Raw genomic sequence first — 15,534 nt, 5'->3', positions numbered from 1 at the left:
TCCAGCAGCGCCTCTGCATGTACTGTGGCCAAGCCGGACACTTCCATGATGCCTGCCCGACACGTTCTGCGACACCACTGTGAGTATCGGTTTATGCCCTTTATTGTTTTGTTCTACAGGACTCCTCACTGCTCAACTTTGGTGGAAAGAAAGAAATTCTAATGTGTCTTTATTATTGGATTCAGGCTCTGCTGGGAACTTCATCAACCAGGCGACGGTAGAGAAATTTGGAATTCCCCTTGTCTCCTGCATTCCCTCGATTCAAATCAAAGCCACCGACAACCAGCCCATAGGAACCGGTACTGTCTCCCAGATGACCATCCCTCTTTGTCTCCAGATCATCTGTCTTCATTCAGAAGAACTGTCCCTGTTCGTCATCACTTCCCCTTCTGCTGATATCATTTTGGGGCTCCCGTGGCTAATCTACCACAATTCCATCATTTCATGGAAGGAGGGTGAAATTCTGTCCTGGGGTCCTCAAGTGTTTCCGGAGATGTCTCTCTCTCCCTTGCCAAGCCACATACATCAAGAGCCCTCTGCAGTCCACACCACTCGACATTTGGTGGATTTGGTGGACGTTTTTAACAGAAATCTGGCTACACGTCTTCCTCCGCACTGACAGTGGGATTGTGCCATCGACTTGCTTCCCCATAACTCTCCCCCCAGAGGTCGTGTCTACCCATTGTCCCTCCCAGAATCCCAAGCCATGGAGGATTATATCAGAGAAGCCCTGGAACTTGGGATCATCTGCCCCTTGACCTCACCTTCTGCAGCCAGTTTCTTCTTTATTGCTAAGAAAGACGGTTTTATGTGACCTTGCATTGATTACCGGGGACTTAATGAAATAACTGTCAAGAACTGCTATCCTCTCCCACTTGTGCCAGCAGCTCTTGAACTAGTCCGAGGGGCTCGTTTTTTCACCAAACTCGATTTAAGAAGTGCCTATAACCTGATACGCATCCATGAGGGGGATGAGTGGAAGACTGCGTTTATCACATCTAGCGGGCATTATGAGTATTTGGTGATGCCATTTGCTCTGGTAAATGCCCCATCTGTATTCCAGGCTTTCGTTAATGAGGTATTGAGAGAGTTTTTAAATCGGTGTGTCATAGTCTACATTGACAACGTTTTGATATATTCTTTCACCTTCTCCGAACATGTGGCTTATGTATGCCAAGGTGTACATATGGATCAGGATAAGGTGTGTGCTGTTACTGAATGGCCTCAGCACCACACAGTTAAAGAATTACAAAAAATTCTAGGGTTTGCTAACTTTTATCAGTAGTTTATTCGCAACTTTAGTTCTGTAGCATCCCCTTTAACGTCCCTGATAAAAGGTAATTCTCACAGTCTGTCCTGGACTGACATGGCTACATGCGCCTTTAATCGACTGAAAACATCATTCACCCACCCACTCCCATCTTGAAGCACCCAGATCCCTCTCTTCCTTTCGTAGTGGAAGTGGATGCCTGGAAATCTGGAGTTGTTAGCAGTTCTCTCCCTATCACAACATGGCACACCAACAAAATTATACCCATACACCTTCTTCTTCGTCTTCCACAGAAATAAATTATGACATTGGCAATCATGAACTCCTCGCTATGAAACTGGCATTAGAAGAATGGTGACATTGGTTAGAGGGATCCCAACACCCCTTTCTCATGCTAACGGATCACCGTAACCTGGAATACATACGGTCAGCCAAGAGACTTAATCCCCGTCAAGGCCGCTAGGCTTTATTTTTTAGGTTCGCTTTCACGGTGTCATATCGACCAGGTTCTAAGAACACAAAAGCTGATGCCCTCTTTCGTCAATTCAGCTAATTCGCCTCCCCAAAACCCACAGAACCCATATTGGCACCTTCCTTGCATCGTGGCTCCCATTAGATTAATCAAGCCCTTCTCTCCGATCCGGCTCCTGTTTCTTGTCCCCCATCCCGCACATATGTTCCTGCTTCCATTTGTTCTCGACTTCTCCATTGGATTCATTCCTCTCCAGTCACTGGGCATCGAGGCATACAACGCACACTATACCTCACTCAGAAAACTTATTGGTGGCCAAATATGACAGTGGATGTCACCCGATTTGTCAAGGCTTGCGCATTTTGCGCACAGTCGAAATCCTTCCGTCAACTCCCAGCAGGGCTTCTGGAACCCCTTCCTATTCCTCACCGTCCTTGGTCCCAAATAACCATTGATTACAGATCTTCTGGAGTCCCAGGGATATACCACAATCCTGGTGGCCATGGAACACTTTCCCAAGGGCTGCAAATTAATTCCCATGAAAGGTACACCCACAGCTTTTGAAACCGCCGAAGCCCTCTTTCGAGTCTGTGGATTACCCGAAATCGATGGATTATCATTTCAGATCGAGGACCTCAGTTTACCTCCAGAGTTTGGACAGAATTCTTTAAAGCCCTTAACATTTATGTCTGCTTTTCATCTGGAAATAATCAACATAACTGGAGTAAGTATCTCCCGTGGGCGGAATACGCACAAAATTAATTAATTAATGCTTCCACAGGTGTGACTCCATTTCAGAGTATCCTGGGGTACCAACCATCATTATTTCCCTGGTCTGAAGAGCCCCCCCGACATCCTGGCTGTGGATGACTGGCTGCAACGCAGTGCTGAGGTTTGGCAAGTTGCACACACCCGACATCAGCGAGCCACACGCAGCAGTAAGCTATGGCAGATCAACGTAGGCGCCCAACACCACTATACCATCCAGGGCAGTATGTCTGGTTTTCCAACTGGGACATCCGAGAGACACTTCCATCAAAGAAACCATGTCCCCACTACATTGGACCCTTCAAGGTATTGCACTATATAAATCCTGTCGCCTACTGCCTGCTTCTACCTTTTTGCTATCCGATTTCCCCTACGTTTCATGTGTCGTTATTGAAGCCTGTGCACACAGATCCTGCTCATATGACTCCTTACGACAGCCCATCTCCTCCTCCTCCTTTGGACCTGGATGACGGCCCTGCATATCTTGATCTCATCGCAGAAGAGGATCTCTGGAATACTTGGTGGATTGGGAGGGGTATGGCCCTGAAGAAAGGTCTTGGGTCCCGGCTTCTGACATCCTCGATCCCTCCCTCCACCAGAAGTTTCATAGGTCTCAACTGAGGGATCCTGCACCGCGACCCCGTGGTCATCCCCCTCACATGTGAACTGTGATGTCTGGAGACGCTTCTTGAAGTGGGGGGTAATGTAACATTTCTCCATGCTTTCCCGTTTGTCGCCACTAGAGGTCGCCGTTCACTCACTACTTACCTTCTTCATCACTTTGCCCTACACACCTGTTTACACCTGTTTCACCTGCCCTTTACGACACTATATATTCCAGTCTTCGCAAAGTTTTGTTTATGTCCTGTAGCAATCCCAACCTGTTTTCTAGATTGAACTCTGTTCACTGACCTTTGCTAGTTTCTATGACCCTATCTTCTCGGATTTCCCCAATTATAGTTTGTTTGCCTGATCGCCCGACCTTTGCCTGTCTTCTGACCTCGCCTTTTGCCAGACCTCCTTTGTTCCTGTTTGCCGGCCCTAGACCCTTTGTTTGTAAGATGCTGCCTGATCTCCGCACCTGGGTCTTGTACCTCATCCGAAGCACTAGGTGATAATTGGAGTGAATAATTAGACTGTATGCCATGTTTCTGCTCCAGTGAATACAAAATTACAAAACCAACAAAAAACTCTCAGAACATTAACAAGTTGTAAAACATGATTTACCTGGATAATACTATAGAGAAAGTAAACTGTTACTATACTAAAATCCTAATAATAATTGTATTGTACTAAGCATACAAAAATGTAATTAGAGCGTTTGCTAACAAGTGATGCAGTGAACCTACTGGAGCCATGCACATCATACCATAATCCTATGTTTTCCAGTGAATAATAAAAAGCAGGGGATCAGGCAACAAAGCCTGCAGCATAGCTAGAGACAGGAAATGTGGCCTGTCATCTGCTTCAAGGCAGTATGAATATTTTTTCATGGCTCAGGGCAATAAAACTACCCAACATAATCCAAAAACACAAGAATAAGTATGGCACGTATGCCCAACTTGTGTGTGTGTGTGTGTGTGTGTGTGTGTGTGTGAATAGTGTATATGTGACAACAGATTGGGGAAGTTTACTACAAAATTGACAAATTCCCATTGATTATAATGTAATTTAAAACTACTTATACTCACTTAAAACATTATTTAAAGTAAATTTGTATTGAATACATCTGGAATTACCATAATATTTCTTAGTTTACCAAATTATTTCAATTTCTTCCTGTAATTCAGTGCTGTGCATTGTTTTGAGGTGGATGTGCAGGGTGATTAAGAAGATTTTGGATTTTTGATTGAATTAAATGCATTTAATGCATGCAAATTAATTAATAAAATAAAATATAAAACTAAAAATATGTTTTGTATTATATTTAATACAATTATTATTAGTTTAGGACCCATAGGAGGTTGATAAATGTGAGCATCTATATTTCAAACATGTCAGATACGCAAGCCAGCACTGGGAAAAAGCAGGAATAAATCAACTAGCGTGCACCTGAAAGATTTATAAAGAGGAGATTTAATAAATGACGGAAATTGTTTCTACAGTTCAATGTCACTGTTTTACTTTTCTGTGATGTGCTCCAAAATATATTGTCTGTAATTTGCAGAGGGAAGCAAAAATAATCCCTTAAATCAGATATCTGTGTGCAAGTAAACTTGCTTGATGAAGCTCAATATCCAACAAACCTGTCAGAATCCTCAACACGAGTGATGATGCTCATATTAAGCAGAAGAATGCACCAATGTTATCTTTGATGATCTCCATTATGTCACCCAGTGAAATGCAGTATTTATCCCACTGTATGATGCAAATAGGTTTTGTCATCTAAATTACTCTGCCAGTGTGACTTACCATTCCCAGTGAGGTAATTGACATTTTTCATCACTCCTTCAGTATAGATCCCAGGCTCATAGTTATCCATCTCCCCGGTCACCACGTGGGCCACTCTGGCAGCTCTTCCTCGGATAGCCCCTGCTGAGCGGTCAAGGCTGTCCAGGTCATGTTCTCGTAGAGCAACAATGCATTTATTCACATCCTCCAGAATGTGGCTCTCTAATTAATAAAAGAAGAGGAGAAAGAAATCAGTCAAATTAATTAAATACATACAATATATGTTTTATTATGATTGTGAAATTGTGGTTGTAAGCTTTCTCTGTAACCAGGACAGGCTTGATATTGATATGATTGTAACATTCCTGGATGCTTGACCGTGTTAGCAGCACTAGTTGCATTGTGGTGGCACTGGCATGCGCTCTCAGACCTTATCTGTTGATAGCTCTGGGAGTGGCTTTAGGTTGAGTGTTGTGTAATTACCATGCCTCACAACCTTTCTTCCAACCTTGACTCAACCTCCCTTCAGTTGTCTCCCTGACATCCTGTCTCCCTTCACTCCTTACTCTCTAAAATGCTCTCCCTATGTCATGTGATTTTTGCTCTGTTCACTGCCCAACTGTTCTCCTATCTGTCACTGACTTGCTTAACTCTGAGACGTGCTGTATCCCTCTCCTCTGACCTAATCCGCTTTGATCTCTCTGCAGCAATCACTCCATTCTACTCTCCTCCCTTGCCAAATTTATGGGACTTCTCTTGTTCTCTTGTAGCCACACCTACCAAGTAACATGTGCTTCAGCCCCCTCCTAGTTTCTTTCTACACGCATTCTCTGGGCCTACTGATCACCGCCCATGGGTTCTCATACCACTGATATGTAAATACAGATATTGTTCTTTCCAATTTCTGATCCTCTCATCCCCTCTCACATCTCTACCTATCTATCTGCTATCTCATCACAGATGCACTCAGACAAACATTTTTCAAATCTTCTCTTTTCCCTCCTCCTCTCCCAAGTATTGACCTCTCTATCTCAGTTCCCCTGGAATATACCACACTTTTCATCCAGCGCTGTCCTCCTAGCATATCTCCACTGTTACATGCACTTTCTGATTCTTCCTGTGGAACATATGTACAATCCAACTGAACTTGTCCATACCCTAGTATTCTCCTGCCTGGACTTCTCCTGGCTGGTCAGGTTGCATCTGCTATCCGTCTGCTCCAGCTCATTCAAAACCTGGCTGCTCGTCTGGTGTTCTCTCTGCTTTTATTCGCCCATGCAACTCCACTACTTCGCTCTATCCAATGGCTCCTGATCTCAGCTCGCATCCAGTTCAAGACTTTGGTTCTTACCTACTGGTGTCATGACCAGACTGCATCTAGCTACCTGCAGCTCATGTCTGAAAGGTTAAAACAGCTACAATATATATATATATATATATATATATATATATATATATATATATACATCTGAAAGGTCATCTTTTACTTCACAAAATGTATATTATATGGTTCAATGAAAACTGTGAGATGTTTTTGCATGGAGGATTATTGTCATTTAGAAGGGTTACGCTTTAAGTGTTGTGGAATATACTGCAAATTGATTCCACTACAGAGCCTAACTCCTATTATGACTATTTTGTAACTCCTTTCTGGTATACAGCCAAAATCTACAGTAATAAAAATACAATACAATAGCTACTTTTTGACATACAGTGGCTTGTTAAGGTCATTCAACAAAATACAATAAAAATGTGGGGTGCAATAGCTCACAGGATATTTGATTGTAATATTAATATCCTGAGATAAATATCCCATGATCATGAGATAACAAAGATTTTTTATTTATTTTTTGTATTGGTCATTTAATTTTTTTTATTATTAAAAAAAAAAAACTTGTGTCATATGAATATCCTTTAAACATACATTTGTTCTCCTGATTACTATTCAGTGGATGGTTTGTACAAATGTCATCAGTTCTGTCCACTTCTACAGTGGGAAAACCCTGTAACAGTGACCCAGTCACAAAAAGACAGATGAAGCCTCCTTTGGGAAATGTAAACAATCAGGGCCTTAACTTCCTGACACAGCTGATTACACAGAAGCATGACCTACTGGCAGCACCACATCAAGGAATTGCGTTTAAGGATGCTACTGAAGTTGAAGCATGAATATAATCTTGAATAAAACATCAAAACCAAATCAGATGCAACACAGTATTCTTCACTTCTATATATGGATCAAAAACACCCCAAAACAAGCCAGAACTAAAGACGGTTGCAGTACAGGCCTGGCAGAGCATCACCAGGGAAGAAACCCAGCATCTGGTGATGTCTATGGGTTCCAGACTTCAGGCAATCATTGACCGCAAAGGATTTGCAAACAAGAATTGAAACACAATATAATTTGTGATTATGTTAGTTTGTCCAAATACTTTTGAGCCCGTATAATTGGGGGGACCAGATCTAAAAATGGGTGTAATTCCTACACAGTTCACCCAGTTTGAATGTAACCACCCTCAAATTAAAGTTAAAAGTCTACACTTAAAGCACATCTTGGTTGTTTCCTTTCAAATCCATCATGGTGGTGTACAGAGCCAAAATGATGACAATTGTGTCACTGTCCAAATATGTATGGACCTAAATGTATATCTCAATGACAGTTTGGAAGGTTTGGTTTGCCAAATTAACATTTAGAGATATCTCTAAATCATAAAAAGCACCATAATTAGATATCTGTAAATGGTTTAAGATATCTGAAATTCAGTTCAAGATGCATTTCCAGCTATCTCTAAATTATAATTTGGCTTGCCATACTGATCCTTCTAGATTTTGGGCCAGATTTAATCAAAATTTTGACCCACCCGCTAATAGAAAACTACGCTGTACTCAGTTGCGGCTTCATTTTTAATAAGATGACACTTTCTTCTAATCAGAAATCAGAAAATTATTTTTAACAGTAGAGGTTTTAAGTATAACATTGTATAAGGAAATTATTATCTTATTAAGGAACCAACTTTTTATCAGGTACACAATTTAACAATTCAAATGTAATCAAATTACTTAAATTAAGGGTTCAATTAAGCAACTGAGAGCTCAGCTGGAACAGAAACCAAGGGTTCCTCCAGGACCAGGATTGAGAACTACTGCTCTAAAGCATAAGTGAGGAGGACGAAGCAACCTCTTGTTTTTGGTTCCCCCATTTGTCTCTGGAAATAGTGTTTTGAGTAATTCTAAGAGGATTATTATTAAATAGCACCAGGGAAATTTGTACAAATCTAGCAATGTCTACTGTAAACAGACATTGACCAGGATATAAGCCAGCTACCTCCATTGGGACAGAAAGGAATGTCAACAGAGATACACATGTATAGAGACAAGATTATATCAATTAATATTGCTGCTAAAAGAATACCATTAAAGGGATGTGATTTATTTATTTATAGGGTATTTGTACACGTAAAATACAAAAATATTGTAAATAGACCTAATTATTTAGCACAGGAGGCTGTTTTATGCATGACAGCTGCTGCCCGTGCTTTTAGATTGTTTGAAACAATATTGATCAACTTATTTTAACATTCTAACTGTTCTCTTATAAATAGGGGTTTAGTATTATTATTTGGACAATGATGATGATGACGATGATGATGATTATTATTATTGCAAAAACAATGGATGAAACACCTGTACTGGAGAGATTCAGTAAAAGGACCTTTTAATTTTATATTCTACATTCGGTAAATAGAGAGAGCTTACACAAAGATCTAACATAACTAAGGATGTGTAGCAGTTTATAACAGCATCATCATCTCCTTGAATTCAGCCTGTAGGACTCTTTTCAGAACTTGTGTGCATGTGTGAAATAGTGGTGACACTTTAGATTAAGGTGATACCTATTGATGTTTTATAAATGTTTAATAGATACTTAATAATGAAGAGATGTGGTATAAATAAAGACTTCTAGATAGTAATAATACTTTCTGAACTGCATAATTAGATTTGTAATATGGAATGAGGAAAAGTGAACATATAGTTAATTATAAAATGTCATTGGGGGATATTTTTTTTATTTTCTACAGCATAATTAATTTGCCAGTAGGGTAGAAAAGAAAATGCAGGAACAATTTTACATCTAAGCATTACAGAACTCTCTATATTTCCAGTTGCTTGAAAACACACTGTATTATCATCATGCATAATTTACTTTGTAATTTTAATGTATGTTTTTTTTTTTTAACTGGAGGAAGTAATTGCTTACAATAATGATATATGCCACTCAGGGGTTTAAATTAGTTTTGATATATCTGAATTATTTCTTTAACATATTAGACTAAAAATAGAGAGAACATTGTTCTGCTGTGGGGTAATCCAAATTACATTGTAATTATCTCATATTGGATCTTAGGTTACGCTCCTTTTAACCCCCCCCCCAAGACAGATATAATTGTACTGAAGGTCAATAGTTTGTCAATAGTTAGATAAATAGATCTATTGTATTTACTTAGAAATCAATTACATTAATTTTCAATTCAATTTCATATTCTATAACCAGACTACACATGTCTACTTGTGCATTAGACATTTAACTCATTTTTAATACTTGGACCCTTTTCAGTTCAACTAAATATACAAACCACTGTCTTTACGCATGATTAATTCCTCTAGTTTGGAATGTATTTGTTTGTATTTTTGTAATTTAACTTGATAACTATTATTGTTCTACAAAATACTGTTATACAACCTTAACAATAAAAATACAATAATAGTATAAAACCGCTTAGTGTGAATGTGAAAATGATCTCATAACAATAAAGAGTTCACATCTTCAAACTTATAGTTAGTGCAGGTGAGAGAAATAATACATTGCTTTTGAATTTAGGGCACATCCCCTTTCTGACCTTTCTGGCTGAATTACATAATTATGATGTTGGCATGGTTGTTACCTGCAAGATCTTATTTAGTCCAATAGAAAAAGTGTTGCACCTGTTCCATTAAAAAGCCTTTTGAGAAGTTAGTAAATTATTGGTTTAGTTTAATTTTAATTAAAGTACAGCCTGATTTTAATTAACAACAAGGGAAATGTGTCCCATAATTTAATCTGAGAGGAAAAACATATACAATTTACAGAAACCAGTTCTATTTGTTAATAAAGGTCAGTATTAAAGCCAGATGTTTCATAAAGCAATATTCCTCATTTCCACTTCTGGTTTGTTATGTGTTAGAGATTTGTGGCAATACAAAATCACATGGAGTCTCCCTATATTAATAAACTTTAATATTTATACACCTAGTAAGGATGAACAAAGTGTTATAGACTTAGTGCCAAAGCACACCCCTAAGCATGATAATAATTTTGTATCTAATCAATCAAAAATCTATTTTTAAATGCACCATAAATATAGTATTTGAAGATTTAGAAAACGGAAAGTCTGGCTACTTTGTAAACCTTATCTAATGATAAGAAATATGGAGACAGTTCCTTTTGGCAAAGAGATAGGATGTGTGACTGGGGTGGGAGGTCAGAGTTCAATTCCCTCATATCTGTATCGTCAACATCAGCCTTTTTCAAACCAATGCTGGATGAAGGCCTGCATATTTTTCCTGGCCTTCCTGGCCTGCCGTCTTTTTCAGGTAATGCCAGCAAAGCTATTAATAATAATACATTATAAATAATATTAATTTATAAATATATGCATTACTTGTTCATCTTTAGTTGTTTTTTTACTTGATATGCTGTATGAATTTCAGAATATTTTTTTCCTGTATTTAAGTGCATTAAAGCTACACGTCTTCTTTAGAGAGAGAGAGAGAGAGAGAGAGAGAGAGAGAGAGAGAGAGATAACATAATTTTAACAGTACCATTCTGGCTAGAAACCCCCCTAAGCAATGCTGTTTCAGTAGTACAGCTAAGCTTTCTTTCTTGCTTTAATTCATATCAGATGACGTTTGAAGACACCACTGCATATTAAAATAGAAATCCATAACCACAAAGGATGGTTCTACTCTGAATAAAACTGCAGTTGAAACAATTATATTTTCTAATATGATGATGTTCAATTCCATTGCAGTTAATATAACCCTATCAACCTAAGAACTCTTACTCCTGTCTGTACTATGATTTATTAGTATTCCACATAACACCAAGTCATCAGCAAACATGAAGTTGCTCGTTCCTATGAAGATGAGGAATGACAAGTCATTAGCATACACCAGTATGTAAGTAATAGACCCAAGACATAATCCTTGAGGGTTATCAGACTTTGGTCTGACTGAAAAAAAGCGATAATTTTTTGCAGTCTCTGTAAATGTTTTTTTTATATGAATTAAAATTTTAAAAAAGAAGTAGAGGATGTTAACCAAAACAATCACAGCTATTTCTGATGTATTAATCTTTAATGAGTTCTGCCATATTAGAATGAGCAACCCCAACCTCAAAATAATCAATCATAACAACATCAGGAAATCATATATGTACCTCATAGTCATGATTAAACCTATTTGCAAAGTTAAACAAAAACAGCTCACACACTCACATGCACGCACACAAACACACACACGTAAATATATAAGCTATCCAACTGAAAATGTTTATATCATCAAGAGTGACTCCAGAACCACTTTCCAAACTGATTAAACAGTGGTGATCACAAAGTGCATATTTATGAGTACATATTTATGAGTTCCCCACTTGTTTAGCTTAAAGTAACCCCATAAGAGAACTAGACAGCTGTCAGTTTCATGTCCTATCTATAAAGAAGAAAATATGGCATTGCCCATTTGAGACACTTTTATGGATGCTATATAATCATAGTTATTGAATATATTTAATTTGTTGGCATAGCCAGGAGGCACCTGAGCCTAGCTTAATTTTAATTTAGTTTGACTGGTCTGGACTGCCTTTAATCACTGAGAGATTGGCTCCTTCAGATTCTCTGCCTTCCCTTACTCTTTCAAATGTGTTAAATGTGTTAAAAAAGGCAACTTCTTCTTTGCGCAAGACATTTCTGCATCTCTAATAAAATACATACTACACCTATTCAATTCAATATTATACACACACACACACACACACACACACACACACACACACACATATATATATATATATATATCATCAGCATCATCATCAGCTCATATTGATCCACTGCTGGATGAAGGCCTCACCAAGATGTTTCTACTTGCTTTGATCTACAGCTTCTCTGTTCCATGTCACATCTGCAAAGTTTATGATTTAATCTTTCCATGTTTCATGTGGTCCTCTTCAATGTCTTTTTCCTCTCTTTGGACCCAATCAGTAGCTTCCTTTGTCCATCTTTGATCTGTTCTTTTTGCACTGTGTCCAGCCCATTGCCATTTTAACATTTTCACTCTTTTAATGAGGGCACATTTTTGCTTCTATCTGTTATTCCAACCTTGCATCTTTCCATGTTTATTTTGGTCGTCTGCCATTTCTGTAATATCCTAGCTCAGATCAGTGACTTCTTAATTATCTTGTAATGCTCTCCTGATCTGTGCTTCTTTACCACTTTGTCCCTGACTTGTATAGAAAACTCCTTGGTCTGCATGCTTGGTTTGTCATATCACTATGTGAGCTGTGTCTTCAAGCCATTTAACTGAGAAAACTACTCTAGAGTCAAGTAAACCAACTTGATTGTACAGCGACAGAGACCATAACACTAATGATGTAACCTTTCAAGCAAATCTTTTGCACCTGAACTGATTCAGTACTTTCCATTGCAAAGGGGTTGAATACTTATGCAATTGAGAATATACATTTTTCTATGACAATCTACATCATACCAACATTATTTAGTTTAATCAGTTTTGAGTAAATTGTGTAGATTCTAAATATGAAGTCCTATTTAATGGTAACAAAATGTAGAATTTCTGCAGGGGGATGTTAGGGATTGGCAATAATTTATTTTTACTCTCATGCAGTAAATGAGGTGGGAGGATACTGAAACTGTTACTGAACACTGAATATACCACATTATGCAACAATGTCTGCTTGACTAAAAAGACATGCATGGTCTGCTAGCTTTACAAATCTCCCCTGGGAGCTTCAAATTATGTTGACCAGAGTAAATGAGGTGAAAACTAAATCATTATATTGTTTCAACCAGGAGTAATTCTTGAAAAGTGAGGAAACAAAGGCTGAATGTTGGGAGCAATCACTCATTTTCAGAACACAATGGCATGCGAACCATAGCCGTGAACTATACATCATGTTTTCTCTTTTTATTTATATTTGTCTGTGAATGTTTAATTCTCTGTTGAATTAATGGAAATACAAAATAAACAAAATAATGAACAGTGAAAAAACAGACAATGGTATACATCTCTTGGCCAAGTTGTATTTTTTCAGCCATTGTGGGAACAAAGAAACTCACTAAAAAGTTGTAATTTGCAATATGCATATGAACCATATGTCACATGAACAATCCATATAATTTGTAAATACTGTATGAAAATGTCTGCTGTATTATAAGCAGTTTCAAGCATTCAATCATATGTGTTTTTATTGATTTATTTTTCTATTTTAATACAACTACAATTATATTTTGTTTAAATTACAAATTGTATGAAATTCCATTGAGATGTGCAAATGTTACAACTTAAGACATGCAATTTTTACAGTTGGTAAAATTCCTGACTCTCCTCAGACTACTGTAGCTGAAAATATAAACCACAGTCTAATCTCTTGGTAAACATAAATTCCTCTTGTATTCTACTATGTTCCACCAGACTGATTCATCTCCAGGTCTATCAGTTTCAATTCAATTTTCTTACTCTCATAGAGCCCTAATAGAAACAACAAGAACCGTTGCCAAGACCTGACATCTTATTCAGAGACAGGTAGCATTCGTTGTACACACACATAGAATGTTTTTATTTATTGATCTATTTAAAATAAAATACACATTTCACTTCAACACTGCAATTTATATTCCACACATCCCATTAATTAGTTTCTCAACATTATGCTGTGTGGTGGTGACTGAAAGCAAATGAATATCCTTCCAAGAGGTCACGTTTGGCAGTAAGTACTGCACTTTTATACAATGTATTAACTGACCTCTGCTGACATTTTAAAGAAGCAAGCATTCATGCCACGAATACAGCGGAAGTGTAGCATACATTTCAATGCATCAAGGCTTGTCAGTTCCCTCGGAACAAATAACCTCCCACAAGAGCATGTAGTTCTCTTGAAGGAGCTTCACTGCTTTGGCACTGACACTGTGGTTGAGCTATGCTTCCAAATTTGAATTTGTCAGTTTTCCACTAACCCATTCTAAAATTAATTTCCAGCCTGATAATTTTGGAAACACACACTGATCACATCTTAAGTGACTACTTTTTTTTTTTTTTTTAACTGCAAAGTCTTTCGTTCTGAAGGACAACTGCTGATCCAAACAATGCATTGAATATCATTCATATGATAATTTCAAAGAAGATATCCATAAGGCAGTGTTATTTGTTTGTTTGTTGTGCTTTCCTTGAGAGGGTATACAGCTCTTAAAAAAAATCTTAAAAATTAAGGGCCCTATATAGCAAATATATATGCAGCCTGTGTCACCCAGAGCAAAATTCTGTGTGAATGAACACCATCTTTTTATCCATTATGACACACCTATTTGTGAACTATTAAATGTATAATTTCTTAAATATTTGTAAACGATTAATCAATGTGAAACTTGCATTTTACAGTTCCTACAATTTGAATGAATATCATCCATACTTTTAGGCTAATTTGAATAGTATTATAATATGGCAAAACATTAAAAACTATTCATATTGCATCATAATAATCACTTATACTTTCAACACAAATTGTAATATATTACCACATTACATATTTCTGACTTCAGTTATATCATATCTAGATATTTTTATGGCCCAGATATTCAAAAGGTTTGGACACAGCGCAGAGGGGTACTCAGACCTGTGACTGCTGCAGAGAGACAATGAGTACAAACAGTACAGTGTAGGCAGTACAAACACAATATTGTGGACATAGTAGTAATAAATATTGCCCAATACCCATAATTGTCTGTATGTATGTAGGTCGTCTTAGTTTCCCTAAGCACTGTCCAACAATCTCAACAAATCCACTAAACCTAGAAACACTCCTGGGTTTTGGGAGCCTTCACTCTCATCATGACCATACAAAAGTAGCTCAAAGGCCCCTCACAATTTCACACATTCGATGATTTTTGACAAAATATGACACAATCAGAGTCAAATTCACGGTCAGGGGTCATTGACAAAGTAGGGTTCGTAAGCAGGTCTATTCGTCAACTTTTGCCCTCCTTGTTCTTTTTCCAGCAGATGAGACCCTCTGCTGGGGTTGCATGGAGAGTTATATAAATATATTAGTCCCTCCAGAATCTACAAAATCTTTTCTTATATTCTGATTTAAAAGAGTTTTCTACGGAATTCTGCGGCAGTGATTAAGATCACTGTTTTTTGTAATGAAAAGAACAATTAAAAGGCATTAGCTGAGACAATGGTGACTGCTTAAACTTTTATAAAATTTCCATGTCTCAGCATGAACATGCAACACTATGATTGCCAATTTGAATGACAATGCTAACATTTGTTATGACAAATCAATATGAAAATGAAATAGAAT

General features: G+C 37.7%; 1 protein-coding gene across 1 annotated transcript in view; it reads right to left on the bottom strand.

The window, feature by feature from the left end:
* The window catches only part of LOC136715967 (catenin alpha-3), a 592,813-nt gene that overhangs the window by 65,245 nt on the left and 512,034 nt on the right, over window positions 1–15,534 (bottom strand). The window contains exon 12 of the mRNA XM_066693394.1: window positions 4,923–5,123. Coding sequence (XP_066549491.1) covers window positions 4,923–5,123 — 201 coding nt within the window. The remainder of the gene's footprint in view (window positions 1–4,922; window positions 5,124–15,534) is intronic.

This window comes from Amia ocellicauda, chromosome 20 (assembly GCF_036373705.1).
Source record: "Amia ocellicauda isolate fAmiCal2 chromosome 20, fAmiCal2.hap1, whole genome shotgun sequence".
NCBI classification, from domain to species: domain Eukaryota; kingdom Metazoa; phylum Chordata; class Actinopteri; order Amiiformes; family Amiidae; genus Amia; species Amia ocellicauda.
The sequence above is the reverse complement of the archived record's forward strand: the minus strand, read 5'-3'. Positions and strand labels throughout refer to the sequence as shown.